Source organism: Momordica charantia (genome assembly GCF_013281855.1).
Source record: "Momordica charantia cultivar OHB3-1 chromosome 6 unlocalized genomic scaffold, Mcharantia_2.0 BLBB01000006.1, whole genome shotgun sequence".
Classification (NCBI taxonomy): Eukaryota; Viridiplantae; Streptophyta; class Magnoliopsida; order Cucurbitales; family Cucurbitaceae; genus Momordica; species Momordica charantia.
This window is the reverse complement of record NW_028275164.1, coordinates 11,669,346-11,688,707: the sequence shown is the minus strand read 5'-3', so window position 1 is coordinate 11,688,707 and position 19,362 is coordinate 11,669,346. Positions and strand designations below refer to the sequence as shown.

At 34.9% G+C, this 19,362-nt stretch overlaps 1 protein-coding gene across 1 annotated transcript; it reads right to left on the bottom strand.

The window, feature by feature from the left end:
• Positions 1–1,403: 1,403 nt before the first annotated feature.
• Positions 1,404–4,386, bottom strand: LOC111023879 (23 kDa jasmonate-induced protein). The gene is made up of 3 exons (XM_022301376.2): positions 4,316–4,386; positions 3,387–3,854; positions 1,404–1,700 (listed from the first exon to the last, which is right to left on the bottom strand). Exons 2-3 carry the CDS (start codon positions 3,840–3,842, stop codon positions 1,494–1,496), a joined length of 663 nt encoding a protein of 220 aa, XP_022157068.1. The 5' UTR covers positions 3,843–3,854; positions 4,316–4,386; the 3' UTR covers positions 1,404–1,493.
• Between the last annotated feature and the right edge of the window lie 14,976 nt (positions 4,387–19,362).

Below are 19,362 nucleotides of genomic sequence, written 5' to 3'. Positions count from 1 at the left end.
CTTAATTGGTGCAATGTCTTTTTAATTTCACGATCTATATTTTGAGAAAAACGAGTTCTAAACAGTTAAATTGAACAATTATAAAATAATAATGATTCCCCAACAACGGTGCCAATTTTGATAAGGGTTGTCGAGACCTTCCAAAATAATTACTATTTTACTAAATCTAACTTGTAAAAGTATGAGACCAGGTCAAATCCCAAAGAAACCGACGAAATTAATTTCTCAATGTTTCAATAGAATATGGGGATTATGAATTTTAATTTTGAAATAAAAAAAAACTAAAATTGAAACGAAAGTCAATCTTATCAAACTTCCAATCCAAAGGTGTGATTTTGATCTAATTGTAATCTTGATCACAAGCTTTACACAAAGTTGATTTCTTAATTCAATAACTTAGTTTACTTACTCGAAACAACCGTAATAAATTTCAATTCTCATAATTTAATTAATTTAGACCAAGTATCAAAATCAAATCTTATTAATTAATCAACTGGCACAATAGCATTTAATATTAATCAAATAATAACATTAAAGACAATTAGAATGACTAAACCAAAATCAATTAATTTGAGATAGCTGGAAGTTAATTAATTTTGTCCCTTTGTTTTCGTAGAGCTGTTATGCAAGCTATATAATATAGAAAAGTCATAAATACACAGATAAGTCAACTTCTTACTACTTATTTCAATCATTCATGACAATTACGAATCATAAACTCATGGGTAGTAATAGAACAATTCATATGAATTAAGGCATCAATTTAATTAATATAAATTGTTCACAAACAATAAGAACAATAAAAAAATAATACTTGAAAAAGAAGAAATCCTTATGTAATTCGAGCCTCTCAAACTCACAATCGGACTTGAATCACCATTGAATTGGATGAATGAAAGTCTAGCCAATCATGCTAGAGAGAGAATCTTCTAGGATAATAAATACTTTTGTTGGAATTGGGATGGGCTCCTCTATTTATAGAGATTAATTTTATCCACAAACCATAATTATCTATAATAAGAAATTCTTAACTAATTGGGAAATCATATTTAAAAGAAAATAAATTAAATAAAAATGTTGCTAATCAATTTAGGATTATGTAATATTTTTTAATTTGACTATATATTTCTGTACAAAATATCTTAAAAATTCATAGTTCTCAATTTGAAGTGTCCTGCCATAATAATTGATCTATATTTTATCCGTTAACTCTCCCCAATTTTTAGTCTGCATTATCCTCTAAAATTGCACTTTTTAATATCTTCAATTTTTCACAAAATGTTAAATTATAATTAAATTGAAATATTAAAACGTGATAAATTAATAAAATATAAAATAAATATATATTTTCCTCTGTGCAGGTAAAAGTGAGATACTAGAGACCATTGTTGAACTCCACAAACTTTCAAGATAGAAGCTGTTATTTAAAGATACTTGGATTTAGTAGTACATAAGTTATATATTGCTTAGAGCAATTATTAAAAAGTCGCGTATCAAGCATCGAGGAGCTTAGTCTCAGCCCCATCTAGGGTGAATGTTGCCTCATACTCAGGACTAGTGCCATTTCCTGTGATCACACTCGATTTGCATCCATTCCAAATGTCTGTTTTAGTGATACCCGAATCGTATAGTAAGTCAGAGATGTAGTTCCAATTGTCTTCCTTCTCATAATGTCCTTCGTCACGAATCTCAGTATATGCCTACCACCACATATAATAGGTGAATAATAAAAAAAATATAGAATTATCTTTTTCTTTATTTTCTTAAGTTAAAACGGTAAACTAAATGTAGACCTGCCATTCTAGTGTTTTGTTGTTTTAGTTACATAAAATTGTAAGGCGGGAGATAGAATCCTCGATCTTAATAAAGATAATTTAAGACTCGTTGGGTAACGTTTCTACTTCCATTTCTCGTTTCTCGTTTCTTATTTCTTGTTTCTCGTTTCCTCTTTTTTTAATAAATAAAAATATAACTGTGTTGGGTAACTGTTACTTGCTTATTGTTGGTTTTTTTTTGAAATAAACATAAATATAATGGTAACCATTTTTTGTTTCACATCCTATTAAATTAAAGTTAAAAATGAAAATTTAGATATGAAAATTAATTTTTTAAAATTTAAATATTAAATATTTTTAAGTTTTCTTCATTTTTAAATTTTTTTATACATTTAAAAGTCAAGATTAGTAAAATAATATTTCCACTTATGTTTTGAAAAAATTTTAATCGGAACAAGAAACAAAAATACTTGATTTAGTTATTTCCAAAAGTTCTACAAAATTTTGTAAATGTTTCTTAATTAACAATCCAAAGATTGAAAATGAGAAACAAAAAACTAGAAATGAAAATGTTATACGGAGCCTTTAATGTCGTATTCATTGAGCTATGATAAAAATATATGATTTTTGAAGTTTGAAAGGAGTTAGATATATATTTTAGTTGATTTGGCAAATAATTGGAAGGAATAGAAATGAATAACAAATTTCATTAGGACGAAAATTGCAACAAAAATTAGTTGTACAAAAATTTTTTTCAGTGAAAAAAAAAAATCAGTAGCTGACATATCAATGTCACTTCATTGTGTCTACTATTTTTAATGATATATATTAGAGATGAATGGTAAGCATAATTTTGAAAGTATTGGGATATATAAATAATTTAAAAATACAAAATTTAAATAGGCATAATGCACAAAATATGTAAAAAATATATAGAATTTGAAATTTTTACAAAATAATTAAGGCAAAATTAAAGGATTTTATATTAGATTAATTTATTTGTTATCAAGAGTGAGGTTAACTTTTCCTAGAGTGGTACGTCCAACTAAATCTACTTTTTTATAAGTCATTTTTGGAGGGGAAAAAAGTTGTATTTTTATAATTATTAAAAGTATTTTAGTAAGGTAATAAAACAGAAAAGTACTTTTGATTAGCTAAAACTAGAAGTAGTTTTTATATATTATTCCAAAAGTCTATGTCAAACCGTAAAAAGTTATATAAATTTAAATTGATAACTTCACATTCTTTTCTCACAAGAAAATATATATATATATATATATATATATATATATATTAGATAGTTTAGCAAACAAGCAATTTATTAGAAAAATAATTAAATATGTTTTTTCCCAATTTAAAATTGAATTATTTATATCTCGGAAATACTTTATTTTATTGTTATTTTATCGTTATCTAGATTTTGGAGAAATTAATAAAATTCGAAGACTAAAATAGATGTGTTAAAAGTCATAGACCTATGTTGAATAAAACCAAAAGCTCAATGAAATTTAAACACGAACCATTATTGAAAATATTTTATAGTTGAAACTCTTATAAAACATAGGTTAGAAAAAAGAATGGCTTCAAAGAAAAGAGCAAAAAATTGCTAACCGTATTGCTCGAAGATGCTGGGTTCCATGGATTGGACCAAGCTGCCATCCAATCACAACCGACATCATTATTATTTTTACCACGATATACAATAGCAGCAGAAGAGCCGGTAGCAGCTCCAGAAGTTTTGACATGAAGGAAAGCACCCCATTGACCATTTGCAATCTGAATTGGGTAAGGAGCAGGTCCAACATGACCATGCCAATTGTGTTCAAGGACAAATGTTATCGTATCACCAGTAGCATTGTAAAGTAAGCAAAGAGTAGAGACTCCAGTTCCCCATTCTTCTTTCAAATTATGTACGTATTCTCGAGCATTTTTATCTTTATCTTCAGTATGCATCTTATTAAGTGCCACATGTGCCCTATCCATACGTGTTATTTCTTTTCCTTCATATTCTGGCATGGCTTCTAGAGTTGCATTTGTGACTGGAGTGCCAAACACATTCATCGCCATCTCCAAATTTCTCTGAAATTAGTTAAAGAAAGAAAAAAATATATATCTTGTTACCCACTTTCATTATTATATATTTAGGAAAATGAAGAAAAATGTCTACAGGTAACACTTTTAATTTGCTGTGTTATCTCTTTCTAACTAAAATAATATAATTCTATTTGGTAACATTTATTTTCAATGTCTCGAAAAAAAAATAGACGAAAAGAAAATATAGTTTCTCCAGGAAACTATTCTTTAGAAAATAAAATTCAAATTTTTAATGAGCTAGAAAATAATAAGAATAACTAGAATCATGAAACAAAATAAAAAGGGAAATTTTGATTCTTAAAATTTATAAATAATAATTTGGAGGATTAATTATTTAAAAAAAAAACCAAAAAGAAAACATAAAGAAAAACAAGTGATTGAAACGTTATGAAATGTATGAGAAATAGAAATATTAAAACAAAAAATGTAAAATGTCTAAATCTTACTCTCTATAGAAACTAATACGCAAATATTTGTTGTGTATCCTTCCCTCAGGTTTCAACCTATTTATAATGTTGAAATTTCTATTATTTTTAGGAAATAAAATGATAAAAACCATAACGATAAGGATAGATATTGTAGGTGTCAATAATAATTTTTGCTTTCCATTTTTAAATGTCAGAATTATTAATTTTCTCAACTGTATGTCATTTTCAATTTTGTTGGGTGGAAAAATATCCCAAAACAGAGAGAAAAGAACCATCCAATCGACTTTGTGAATAATTTATAATAATGAGTCGTTTTTTTAAAGCACGTGGTGAATTGAGAAAGAGAAATTGAAGAGTTTTTTTTTTTTATACAACATGTTGGGTAGGAGATTCGAACTCACAACCTCTTAATTAGAGGTATATGTCAATTACTGCTGAGCTACGCTCATTTTGGCAGAAGTAGTGAGTTTTTAATAAAAAGAGAGAATGAGTTGTAAAATTGGATTTATGGGGTAATTTGAAAATAATGTGATTTAGGTTGGAAATAATAATATGTTAGAATTTAGATTTTGAATTAAGTTAGAATTAATGTGGTATTGGATTGATATTTGAGGTAAGGCAGAAAAATTGGAGCAGAGGATGACCCCGTTTAAAGAATTCGTGAGTGGTTACTTTATTATACGTTTTCTAGTATCTATTAATAAAGAATTTCGAAAAATTATATATATTATGTATGTCCTTAGCATTTATGCTAAGAATGAAATAAAAATGTTTGTTTGATAATTTAGAAACGTTTTTTAGAATTTAAGACTGCTTTTACGATCTTAATGAAATGTTTAAAGCTTATGAAAGTTATTTGGAAAGAGATTTCAGAAAATGATTTTAGAATTTCATGAAATGTATTTACAAATAAATATTTGAGAATTGATTTGAGAAAGTTAGAAAAGTTCTTAGAAAGAATTTTTTTAGAATAATTTATGAGAATGAGTATAGTTTTCAAACCACCATATTATTGTATCTAGGTGATTAACTTATATGCTATATGAATGTGTTTCTATAGTATACCCAGAAATAGAAGGTCTTTGGAACTATTTTACTCCACGCGTTGAGAGAATTATTCTACTGTGCATTGAGATTACTCTATGCTAGTAGACCAGAATAGAATATGGATACATGTGTGGTGTTCAGTATTATCTAGCTGTATTATGTTTGAAAGAAGACTGTTTTACATGTTTTAGAATGTGTTTTTAGAATAGGTCGAGAAGTTGGCGTAACTAGGTCGTAGGGGACGTAGGGGAATGCCAGGGCGATTAGGGCCAAATCCGAATTCAAAATCCTAGTCCAAATCCTAGACTTGAAAGCATTGTTTGTTGGTTTGTTCAGAATGAATGTTACAAGTTTTTTATGAGTAAGTACACTGAGTTTTTATGAAGTTTATTATATTACTCCAATTTTATAATGTTTTAAATAGCTTGATTTCCAATTGTTTAAGAAATAAGTTTTATGAAAATATTTTCTTATTAACTTACCACTCACTGAACTTCCTAGCTCACTGTTTATCTTTTGTTTTCTCGTAGATTGTATTTAACTTTCTGAGTCTATGAGTTTCAAGGAGAAAGTAGATCAGTTTCTGCCACCTATAATAGTTCAAGAGTTGCATGACATTCTGGATTCACGTTAGGTTGTTTGTAAGAAGCTTTCTCTACATTCGTTTGATAGAAAAGAATGTTTAGAGTGGATGTAAGAAAGGTTGTTCTCTAAAGATTATTATTTTATTATGCATCCATTCAGAGTTTGTTAGTCAAATTACAGGTCGAAGTTAAGAAGAAGTTGACCATGGACTTCATAGTTAGTCGAGGTCTGTGGTTAGCGCGACTCGTTCGAGGACTAGTAGGTCTTTTGGGACGGGTCATGTCACACCACTCCTGATCGCTTTTATCCTTGCCCACCATCGTTGTCGCCATCACCGCGCCATTGAGATTTGAAATGAGGGAAAGAGGGAGCTCTCTCTCCTTTCGCCGCTGTGATGGCCACGTATGGCTACAGTCACGATACGGAGATGTTGATATCGAGTGGTGGATAAGAATAGAAACGGTCGACAATGATGGCGACAATGTTGGTTGGAGATGGAAAAGAAAGAAAAGGAGAGGAAAAGAAGGGGAGAGGAAGAGAAGGAGGAGGGAGAGAACCAACAAATGGTCCAGTGACGATCAACTAAAAGTTAAATGAGTTTAGGATTATTTAGAACCATTTTTCAAACATTCAAGGACCAAAAATGTCTATTTTAAAACTTCAAGGGTGTAAATATTTCATTTAGCAAATTAAATTGGCCATTTAATTTCATTAAGTGTGTAAGTTATAACCTTTTCATATAACCCATTGATGGCTCATTTAACTCCATACTTAAATCAGCTCATTAAGCTATTATATCTATATGGTTCTTAGTGATGGCCTAAGAACCTGACAGAAACATTACGTGAAGAATTTGGGTCCCTAAGCTTGCTCTCTATTCATTCTCAAACACCATCTAAGGGAGAGAGTGAGCGCTTAGAAATCCGCTTTTCGTCTCCGTAGATTCGACAACAATGGCTGGAGGTTAGTACGACTGTTTAAAATCTTCCCCTTTCAGTTTTTGTTCTAAATCGTTTCATATGGAATTAGAAACATGTTAATTTTGAACAAAATTATGTTTCACAGGGACCAAATAGATAACCTTAGGGACCAAAAAGTTTATTTTTCCCTTTTTTGTTATATACTCTTACATTGATCTCTTTTCTTCCAATATATATATATATATATATATATATATATATATATAGTCCAAAATTGGTTAATAATTGACATCGAACCAATAAAGTTGAACTTCCGACCACTAGAGGCGGAGCAAAATACTTTAACTGTAGCGCTATTGAATACAACATATAGGAGTGGGAATTCGAACTCACGACCATTTAATTGTATATAGGTACCTTAATCCTATCAATTTGATACATATTGCCAAGTTATGTATTACCTCAGAATTTTTTGTCATCCCTAACGTAGATATATGAAAATAAAAGTTTAGAGAATTAAAAAAAAATTAAAATTTTAGAAATAAAAATATTTAGAGAAAGAAAATTTAGTGAGATAAAAGTTCAAGAACGGTAATAAAGTTGAGAGAGAGAAAAAAAAACACATTAGAGAAAGAAAATTTCTCTAAATTATAGTAAGAAAAAAATTTTAGATAGAAAAATCAAGATATATTTGTTAAAAATAAAAATTAAAAAGGGAAAGAAAATTGAAAGAGAAAAAATTTTGATAAAGAAAAAATTGAGATATGTGTGTTAAAAAAAATAGATTAGAAAAATATAAGTTATAAAAGTAGATTATAAAAAAAAAAAAAGAAATTATAAAAGGCAAAATTTTGAAAGAGGAAAAACTAGGGACAGTGATATGTTTTTAAAGAAAGGGAAATGAGAGTGATATGTTAGATCTAGATGAAAATTTTGAACAGACAAATAATAGTAAATTTCTAAGGGACTCAAAATTTTAGAGAAATAAAATAAATTTGTTTTATAACCATTTCGTTTTCACCGTTATAAATTCTATTTTTTAATTTTTAAGTTTTGGTTTTTGAAAAGCTAGCTGTTTGATAATCGTTTAATTTTCTATTTTTTATTTTTCAAAAAGATTTTTTAAATTCGAAATAAATTTAAAAAAAAGGAGTTTTTCATACATATTTATATTTTTCAAAATATAATTTTGTTTTTCTAACGTTAATTTGTTTTCTTTTAACATATTACTCTCTAGCAAAGTTCTTTTTTACCTTAAAATTTTTCATACCTAATTTGCTCCCTCTAATGCTCTGTTTTGTATTTTGATCAAAATCCAGACCGATTTCAAATTATAATTTTAAATGATCGATTCAAATCCTGCTTTTATTCGAGATCAAAATAGTCGGATGCATGATTCCATGAGATTTCAAAGTAAATTACTTGTGATATTTTAATTTCTAATTAATAAATTTATATTAAAATCTCAAGTCAGTAAAGTTTATATTTTCTTTTCATTTTCAGCGAACATCTAAACAAATAAATTTAATTTAATTTATTTCAAATCATTGTTGTTCCAAACCAGATCAATAATTTAAAATAATTTCAAGAATTTCAAATCATAGAATTTAAAATTATTTCTTTAAATTTGTGGATGTCAAACAAAGGGTAAAAGTCTATCTTTCCTTCCCTAAAATTTTCATCTCCGAAATATTTACTATTATTTCTATCCATAGTTTTTATCTTAATATATTTTTTTATTTCTTTCTTTTTGTTCTAACACATCACTCTCATTTTTTTTCTCTCAAAATATTTAATATTTTCTCGAACTTTTCTCCTTCTAAAATTTTGCATTTTATAAGTTTTCTTTATTTCTCTTTATTGTCAATTTTTCTCTAAGGAATTTATATTTCAAACTTTTCCCAATCTAAACTTTTTCTCGTTCAATTTTTTTTCACTATAATTTTTTTATCTCTTTTATTTATTTATTTTATCTAACAAATGTATTTCAACATTTCTTGTCTAAAATTTTTTGTCACCATTCTTTCATTCTTTAACATTTCTTTTGCTCCCAAGTTTACTATGTTCCAAATTTTATATTTTCCCCGCATCTCCAATCTGATTCTTTAAATAACACATCAATATGTTGTTAATTATCAAACATGTTTGGTTTTCTATTTTTTAAAAACAAAAAAAAAATTATCAAACCTATAAGATTTTTTTTTTATAAACAGAAAAATAAAAAACTAAAAACATTTATCAAATGGACCCAAATTTTTAGAGAGAATTTAGGCAGAAAAAGTTTTAGATCGAGAAAGAAATTTATAAAATTTATCAAAGAAAAAAGTTGAGCATGGGATGGCAAATAAAACTTTAAAAAATAAAAATTTGTTTTTAAAACTACATTTTTTTAACTTAGTTAGAATTCAAACGTTTTTAAAAAACAAAAAACGTAAAATTGAATTAGCTATCAAGCATGCATCTTTTTCAAAAATCAAACATAGAAAACAAACTAGTTATCAAACCACACTCACAAATCATATTAGGAACTTCCATTTGGGGGGCGAATTGTGAAATTAATGTCATTCTTAACTTTAAAAAATAAAAAAAAAATAAGAAAAACAAAAATATCTATCACAGCTCTGTCAAAATCTACCCAACTATTGTGAAGCGACCTGCTCCAGATCCTAGCGAGTTGTGGGGAGCAAGTTGGAGGCGAGCGACCTGCAAAAACAGGTAGAACACTCCAACACTCAAAGTTAAATCTAGGTATGAGCGGGACATATCAGTTTCAGACAGATTTTTCATACCTAATCGAGTAGAGTGAAAGTGTAATTATAGGGGGTGGAATGGGTAGTGTTAGATATCGATAAATGAATTAAATTTACCCAACCCATCAGCTTAAGCTTTTAAGTTGAGTGGTGGTTTAATCATCCTTAACATGGTATCAGAGTAGGAGGTCCTGTGTTCGAACCCACGTATTGTTGTTTCCTCTGACGGGAGTGTTAGACCAAGACTTTTTTCCCAACGTGGGACGATCTGTTGCCCCCAACAAGAGCATTAAATGATCTTTCCTTGGTCCCTATATATACACGAGGGCTCCCTCCCTCATTTCACGCTTTCTGGAGACCACTTTTGCTTTCGTGTCGAGGTTAGTAGATCACTCTCCTTTTGTAAATTCATCTAAGGTCTTAGTCATGTTGGATAGGCACAGCGGTAGTTCTAAGTAGGATAGGGATACCTCGAGGTAGGGCTTTAAGTCACCATTGGGGGTTCCCCTCGGGATAGGTCATTAGATAGTAGCTCTTTTAGCACTAGGTTGGCCCTAGCCGAGTCATCGGGTGACAAGTCGGTCCATGTTGTCGGATGTGGAGACTAGGCCCCTCAAATATCGTTGCCACCCAAAATATGGAGATTCAGGCCTACGTCACCCGACGATCCCCTCAGAACGGTACGATGATATACCAACTGGCTTGCAGGTAAAACCTTAGCCTTTATTAGGGATAGGTATGAAGTCACCGTAAATTAGGATGAAGTTCCCAATGAAAGGCGAAACTATAAAAACCCTTTAGAAGGGCACGTAGCCTTTTTATGGGAAGATGTTCAAACTTGGGGTTCGGCTTCCCCTCCATCCATTTGCCTAAGAGTTTCTTGTTGAGGTGAACCTTTTTCATGCTCATCTGGCTCCCAACGGCTAGGACACCTTTTTAGGTTGTTTGATGCTGTAGTGGGGGCACGGTGTGGACACTGTTGGTGCCGAGTATTTGACTCCCGACCAGTTCTTGTCCTTCTACACCGTCAATAACCTACTCAAAGAACGTCGGGAGGTTCTACTTAATTGCTAGGTAGGGTGTTGGGAGGATGGTTAGGGGCCCCTCCTCTATAAAGCACTAGAAAGACAACTGGATTAGTGTGTAGAGTGATTGGTTAGCCAAGAACTACAAGGGAGAGCTGAGCTGCCAAGTGCCCTACAACTTCAGCTACTTAGGTAATGCCCGCCTTCTTGAGGAAGTAGTCAATGTCTTGGAGGTAGGTCTGCTTTCTGATCAAGCCTGACCTCTTTCTTTTTTACGTTTACTCTACGCTCGTGCCTCGAAGCGACGAGTTGATGTTGGAATACCTCGGAAGGATTCCTAAGATTTGTAGAGCTTCTCAGCATAATCGAGCTCTACTAGTGGATGAAAACTAATATGACTACGATTTGAACATACTTGAAGAGATCAGGGTTGTATCCAGCTTGTGGAGCCTAGCCCTTTGAGGTCACCGACCCCTTCTAGCTCTTTAGTCCACTCAGAAGGTATGTCGTCTGGTCTCCTTGGAATATTTTTGATTTGGCGCTGTCATCATTTCTGTAGATATGCTGCCAGCATTCTTAGTTAGTAGGAAAATGAGGGCCGCTGAGATGGATAACAGTTCCATGCCCATTGAGATTCATGACGACGAGGCTCGCGGAAAGTCTCTGGTCTTGAAAACCCCTGGGTTCGAGCAAGTGATTGAAGCTTCCCCCATTCAAGTCATGCACGCCTCTTCACCAGCAAAGAAGAATAAGTCCCATAAGAGCTCTTGTTATGGCGGAAAGGTGCCTAAGAACACCGAATGGGTCACGCCTTCTGTGACCATGAGCACTATCGGCCTCACCGCCCCAAAGAGGATCGAAAAAGTCAGGAACTTCGATCTGCCCTTTAAGATCCATCCCACGTTATGGAGCATGAATGCTCTGACACGTCGAGTTGAGCATGTGAGATTCGAATGGGCCTTTGTGCTCTCAGGTCCCTTACTGGCATCGTTGGCAAGACTCTCCACCTTACCGTTGATCATGTTGCCGAGGTACTCTAGTGCGTTTCTCTCCTCCTGTCCTTTATCTTTCTTCTTCTTCTCTCTCTTCCTCTTTCCTTTTTCCCTTTTTCATGTTATTCCTTTCTTTCCCTCTCAAGCACACGCCTTTATGTGCAAATCAGTGCCTTTGGTTGTAGCCAAGCTGCTCGGTCATGAGAAATGGGCAGAGAAGGACACAACGACCCATGCTAAGGTTTCGCAAGAGACTAAGCCAGCTAAGGTCGAGTTGCAAGACGTCAGGTCGAAGTTGCTGGATGGGACTAAAAAGTTGGCCAGCCTCGAGACCAACATAAAAGATCTTCAAAGGGAGATTAGTGCCAAAAGGGGCGAGCTGTGTGCGGCTTAGAACCAGCTGGACAGGTCGGAGTCTAAAGTTAAAGACCTCCAACTCAAGAACGAGGGCCTCAATGCAAAATCAGTTAAGTTTAGGTTGTTGAATTGCTTCCCATTGTTGGATAGGATGGCGTGGGGTCTGTTGAACTTGCAAACGATGTTAATCTATACGAAGCTCATAATCTTTGCTTCAATGATGGTAGCAAGTAGCTCAGCCTTGGCCCACTTAGTGAAGTAGTCGACAACCACTATTGAGAATTTAGTTTGACCTTTCTCGGTAGGTAAGGGTCCTATGAGGTTTATCCCTTGTTGAGTGAAAAGTCACGAGCTTGAGTCCGTGGGAATGGTAAACTCAGCGATGACGTCTGCAACTGTTGGGATTTATGTCCTAAAGCCTCGTAATTTATTAATAAAATAATTTGATTATTTTTATTTGCAATTTATATTACTAATTTTATGAAAATCCAAGGTTACTAGTGTAAACTTGAATATTATGTACTTTACATGCAGAGGATTGTGTTCAAGTAGGAACCTAAAAAGTCTAGTAGTATACGGATATGGTTAGGTACCTTATATTGGCAACACTATTGATAAGGCCCACTTTGTAAAAGTTAAAAAATGATTTCATCCTAATCATTCATGTGGAGACATGTGAGTGGGGGTATCATATATAATGAGTTTGTATACAACTGGACCATGATGTGCCTTGTATTTTCTAATAATACCATTATAGAAATTGAAAACATATCACTAAGATGATTATATGCTTGTTTGATCTTAATTTTGAGTGTATTTTGAGCTCCTGCCTCTGCAAATGTATTATTTGACTCACATGGGTGAGGGTAACGAGATTATTCACCCATAAGCCTACTTTTTTGGGAACATATTCAATTGGGGAGTTGAGAACATTTCTACACAAGATGGAATTCATAGCCACTCAATATTGGAAAGTGCAAAGTGCGTATTTTTCCTTATTGAGCCAATATATAAGTGAGTCCCTTATAGTGCTGGTTCGGGACTTGGATAACATGATACCCGACTTCTTGATGCCCTAAGAAGTATTAACCCATGATGAGATCATAGAATGCTATCCATTAGACCATCTTTGCACTTTTCATTAGAGAACCATTGATAATGTTATCCATTAGAGAACCAGTGATACTTAAGGAGCAAGAGATGGGACTGGGGACAAAATGGTAATTACGCCTAATTGAGACCATGAATCACTTTGTGAAGGATGAGATGAACTATTATAATTATATCCGTGAACATAACTCATTTGCAGTGCATGAGGGTGCAACCCTTTGTCTTTAGTCGAATCACCTTGGATTAATAGTAAAGTTGGTTAATTAATAGTTTAAGTAATCAATTGTTAACCATTGGAGCTCAAAGTTATAGATTCATAAGGTCCCCCTACTAGCTCGTTAAACTTTGCAGCAAACAATAAGTTGGAAAAAAATTAAATAATGTCAATTATTTAATTTAAAATTAAAATGTTTAATTTGGCTTTTAATAATAAATTAAATTTATTATTAATTTAACGGGATATAACTTGGTTGGTTTCATGAAAGGTCCATGGACCAAAACCCATAAGATGGAAACCAATACATTAATTAAGAAAATTAAAAGTAGTTTTTATTTTCCATAATTAATTAGAGAATTAATTAGCCCATTAGGGTTTTAGTCCAACGTCTGACTTGTAGCAAAATCCTAGGGTATGAAAAAAAATAAGATCTCTCCCCCCACTAGTAGCCACCAGGGAAGAATGTCTTGTTCCTTTTTATCTCAAGAGGTGTCCACACACCAGTTCGTTGTAGATAGAGGATAGTCAAGAAGATCTCGTGAAGTCCATCATCTACACTACAAAGATAAAAGATTTAATCCTCTTTGTTTTTTTGTTTTTTTTAATTAAAAGTTGCCATTGAGATCCGCTAATCGATTTATAGTGTCGGCTTCTACTGTGTTTGGTGGCCGGATCCATTCCAGCTTCCAGCAGAAACCGCTTGACCCTTCATTGCAGTCCTCGATTCAAAGTTTATGTCGTATTCGCTTAACTTGAGGGCCCACTTCATGAGCCTTCTAGACGTCTTCGACTTTTGGAAGCCTGTTTGAGAGGGAAGTTCGTTAAGACAATCACCTTGTGGGCTTAGAATTATGGGCGAAGACATCACGCCGTCGTGACTAAAGCTAATGCTAACTTTTCCAGTTGTGGGTAATGAGTCTCGACGTTTGTCATTGTCTTGCTCGTATAGTATATGGGGTTTTTCCAACCTCCGTCCTGCTTGATCAAGGTTGAACTCAGGCGCTCGTCGATAACACTACATATATAATGAGTTCGTCACTTGATAGTAGCTTCGAAAGTAAGCTCGCGGAGCTTCAATAGCTCTTGAGCTCATCAAAACCCTGTTGGCATTCGGGCATCCATTCAAATTGATATTTCTTTTGCAAAACTTTGAATAACGGCAGGCACTTGTCAGTGGATTGCGACACAAAGCGGTTAAGCGTCACGATTTGCCTGTTAAGGCATTGGAGTTGCTTCATATTCTGAGGAGGTTGCATGTACACTATAGCTCGGATCTTCTCAAGGTTTGCTTCGATTCCACACTGGTTAACCATGAACCCAAGGAATTTGCCCTAGGAAACCATGAAAGCGCACTTGTTTGGATTGAGCTTCATTTGGTATCGTCAGAGAACCTCGAATGTTTCTATCTAGTCAGTGATGTGTGAGGTTGCTTATTTACTTTTGACAAGCATGTCGTCCACGTAGGTCTTCATACTCCATCCTATTTGTCCGACGGACATTTTGTTGACCATGCGTTGGTTGGTCGCTCCAGAATTCTTTACACCGAAGGGCATCACCTTGTAGCAGTAGAGCCCTTGATCTGTGATGAACGAGGTGTGTTCCTGATCGGGGGCGTACATCTTGATTTGACTGTACACCAAGTATACATCCATGAAGCTTAATAGCTCATGACTTGCTGTCGCGTGTTTGACTCCCTCACAACTAGGAAAAGATAGTGCAAGTACACACTAATTACCCCGTTATAGTATAAAAACAAGGTCATCTCCTCAAGGAAATAGGCTATAAATTGATTTAGTGATTTCGAAATACCAACAACGAAACAACAACAGATGAATTCGTAGATCGCACTCTGGAGTACCCACTCAAAGAACACAAAAGTAATATGAAGCAATGGTTTGAAATTTTGCTCACTGCTTTTCTCCATGCTAGCTATATAAAATCGCTCTAAAAACACTGTTGCCCAGACATTCGTGACTCTCTCCCAAGATACCCAACACGTGCTTTAACCCAACTCGCACCGTGATTAAAACAAGTAAACAAATCAATCTATAGGCGCAGTGGGTGAACTTCATCCCTGAGTATTCACCATCCTACTTCAAGAATAGGAAAATACAGCTAATAGAAGTAAATACACTCAACAAGGACTCTCCCGAGCCTCACGTGAGCAAGCACACTAAACAAGTCGGCCACACAAATTTAGTGAGATGAAAAGTTAAGCACACTTCTATTAAATTGGTTTTAAAGCTCTAACACATAGCAAACATAGACATTACAACAAGCTTGATACCTCCCCCCCCCCCCCCCCCCCCCCCCCCGAAAGGTCAGGTTTAGTTCATAATGGAAAAGAGAAAAGAAATGGAAAAGACATAAGGAGTTTCATCGTTGATGCAGATGGCAGAGAATAAGAAGCTTCCTTAAGAGCATAGTGCGACCTACAAGCAAGCAGCAATCTTTCTAGCTCCTTCGAGGAAAAACACTGATGTCAACGGGGAATGTTCCCTAAAATCGATGCTTCCCAAAAATGAATCAATCCTCTGTCCCCCTTTGCAGCTAGGGCGTCTTTTCCTTATATATCAGGTCCTTAAAATTTAGGGCACCCTCTAGAAGTTGTACGAACGCGGTAACAATTTAAATCCATCAAGTTACTGCACTGTCATATGTGTTGGGGCATCCGGGCGACTATGGACTCCAACAATCATGTCTCTTCCAATAGCGCTTCAGTATAAACCCCACAACTTGGCAGCACTATTCTTGTCCTTAGCATAATTCTACCATTCCTGCATAAAATATCAATAATTGAGCATAAAGCATTACAATTGAGGAATTTAAGAATTATAACAGCTTGGAGGCCCACTCAATGAATTCTTACATTTTCCTTGGTTTATTTATAAGCTAGGATCCTCTCATTTCCGCACACTTAATGCCCCAAATAGCCCACAAAACACTTTCTTATGGAGAGTTATCATCTCATCCACTAGTTGGTCAAATCGAAGGAAGGGGAAGCTATCCTTCGGGCATGACTTGTTTAAGTTAGTAAAATCTACCCACATCCTCTATTTTCCGTTAGATTTTGTTCAACTAAAATGACATTCGAGAGCCACGCAGGGTAATTAACTTCCTTGAGTTATTCAGCTTTCAAAAGTTTTTGAACTTCTTCTACAATAGCTACGCTTCTTTCAGTATTCATAGGTCGTCTCTTTTATTTTACAAGTCATGTCCGTGGTCCTTGTGGAAGTGGAAATATTTGGAGCTGTTGCGCTTCTCAAGATCTCAACACATGGGACTTGGTTCGGTAAAAGGGTCGAACTTGGAGTCTTGTATGTTGGCAAGGATTTCGGCTAGGGAACATTTAGCAGAATGAACCGTTCGAACCTCTCAAGTAGATTTTACCTTTGGTCGATTCATCAGCTCAAATAATGGCTGCTGCTATGCTGCATTTTAGACGATGTGTTCCCTGTATCATCACGGAACCGTCTATCCCTCGACGGCCTGCTTCAGGGTGGTTTCTCTCTTGCGACTGAATGAGCTCACTCGCCTGCATGAACTTCCTAGCTTCTTCAATTATGGCTTTGATGGTGAGCTTGGGCTTCTTAGCTATGGACCATTTGTGTTTCACGTGTTTGACACTTGAGGCAAATGCCGAGCATGGGAACTCTTCATTGCACGAAATTGTGATTTGCTCAGCGAGGAATCTCCTCACATATTCTCTAAGGCTCTCGCTTTTCCCTTGCCAGATGGTGAGGAGATGCCTCGCAGAGTGTTGTGTCTCTTGCTGTGCGGCAAACTAGGCAGTGAAGCCTTTGCAGAGCTACTTCCAGGAAGATATGGAGTGGGGCAAGAGCTATCGGTACCACTTCCTAGTCGAGTCCTGTAGCGTGATGGAGAGTGCTCTACACTTCATCGTGTTGGGGTATGCATGAAATTCCATCAAGGACTCGTATGTCTCCATGTGGTCCCTAGCGTCGGTGGACTCATTGTACTTATCAAACTTGTAGAGCTTACCTTTGAATGAGATCGGGGCAATCAAGATGGCCTGAGTGAAGGGTGACTCTTCTGGCTCGTCATTGTTCGACGCGGGCTTACCCTGGGCCTTTTTCAAGTCGTCGTTGATTACGCCCCTCAACACCTTCTTGAATTGTGTGAGCTAAAGCTAGAGCTCCATGTTGTTTAAAGATTCGGACCAGGTTGGTCTCTCCTTGTTCTTAGCCTGATTATGATCCAAGTGTTTTTTGAGGTCCTTGCTTCTCTGCAGGGACCGAGCTGAGAGGAAGGAGCGAAGGTCTTCGTTATGTCGGGGTTGATTGTCCCTCCAAGGATCAGTTCGGAGGGATGAGGGCTTCTCACTTTGCTCGCACCTAATCCCCTTATTTGCCTTTCCCCTTCCTAGGATTGCAATGGACCTCAAGCTCATGTAGCTCGAGGAGCAGGACCCGAACGATCTACAACGCCTTTGCCATTGCCTCCATCTGCGCCCTTATAATAGCAACCTTAGCCTGGAGATTAGTCAACTGGTTGCGGGCGATCTGTGAGCACATCCTTTGTGATTCTTCCCTACTCTTGGGATTCTTGGCAACAAGCAGCCTTTTTGTGCTCAGTTAAGCGGCCTTAGGATCTTTGGGGTCATAGGGGGACCGACTTCGGTCTTTGTAGTTTTTGTTACTTGAACCTTGGGAACCTTCAACCATGGCTATGAAAGGAGAGTTGTCTGGCTAAAGCATTCCCACAGATGGTGCCAACTGTTGATACGAAAATCTGTCGAAGTGTTGTGGAGCAACTTGCTTTGGATCCAAGCGAGCTGTGGGTGAGCGAGCTGGAGGCGAGTGACCTGCAAAAACAAGTAAAGCACATCAATGCTCAAGTTAGTTCTAGGTATGAGCTGGGTAGATAAGCTTTCGACAGATTTTTCATACTAATTGAGTGGAGTGAAAGTGTGATTATAGGGGGTGGAATGGGTAGTTACCCGACCCATCAATCTATTCAACTATTTCGCAGGCAAGTGACTTGCCATTCACCGTTGGCCGTACTAATGGGTGACCATATAACAGCTCGACCTTACGATTTTCCTGGGAGGCCAAGGCTTCTTTCCCGACTTGTGAGCTCGACATGTGCTATTTCCTCGAGAGGGATCTCGGTCCACATCACCAATGCTCTAGCCTCCCAACAATTCTTATCGCCAATGCTCAACATGTGCTATTTCCTAGAGCAACTTGCTTATCCTAGTAAACTTTTTGCCCAAGGCTTGACAAGCTTAATTTTGGAGTTTTTATGATTGAGCCACTGAAAAGGAAGATGTACATTGTCTGTTCTTCAAACCAACTATAGTCTTTTTAGTATATTTTATCCTCACTCATGACATACTTCCTATAAAAATTTCTTAGGATGAGGTCTGCCCGACTTGAATTGTTTCACGCAAAGCACACTTAACTTTGGAGTTTTTATATATGATTGAACTACCGAAAAAGAAGTGCATATTGTTCGTATAGGTAATAACTCTCAACTTTTTAAAGCTTTTCATAATCATATTTAACATAGCTCAAGATCCCTCTATTCATACGTAGTGAAAAGAAAATTTTCAGTAGTCACTTGAATGCTATTCTTAATTAGTCTCGATTGTTTGAATTTCTAGCTCAACATTTTTAATGGTTTTTTACTCAAAAAACGATAAAAAAAAAAAGTTGTTTTCCATCAATAATGTTTCCTTAACTTCTTTTACCAACCATTTTTTGTAGTAATAAATTTATCACAATTATGGTTGAATTAAAAGCATTTATCAAAGAAAAAATGACTAAAGAATCCAGAGTTTATTATTAATGATTTTTAATTTTTGTACGTTTTCTTGGGGTCAGTATCAGTAGTGACAACCACGTATTACAAAAAAGAAAAAGAAAAAAAAAACCACGTTACTTTTAATAAAATAATTTATAAAGCAAAATCAGCGTGAATAAAAGGTGTGTAGTATTGATTTTTTTCCTCCTCCCTGCTCTCTATTTTTGTTTTGTATGCTTTGTTGTCAACCTACTATCAAACGGACGTCGAAAGATATACAAAAGACTTGTCCCTGT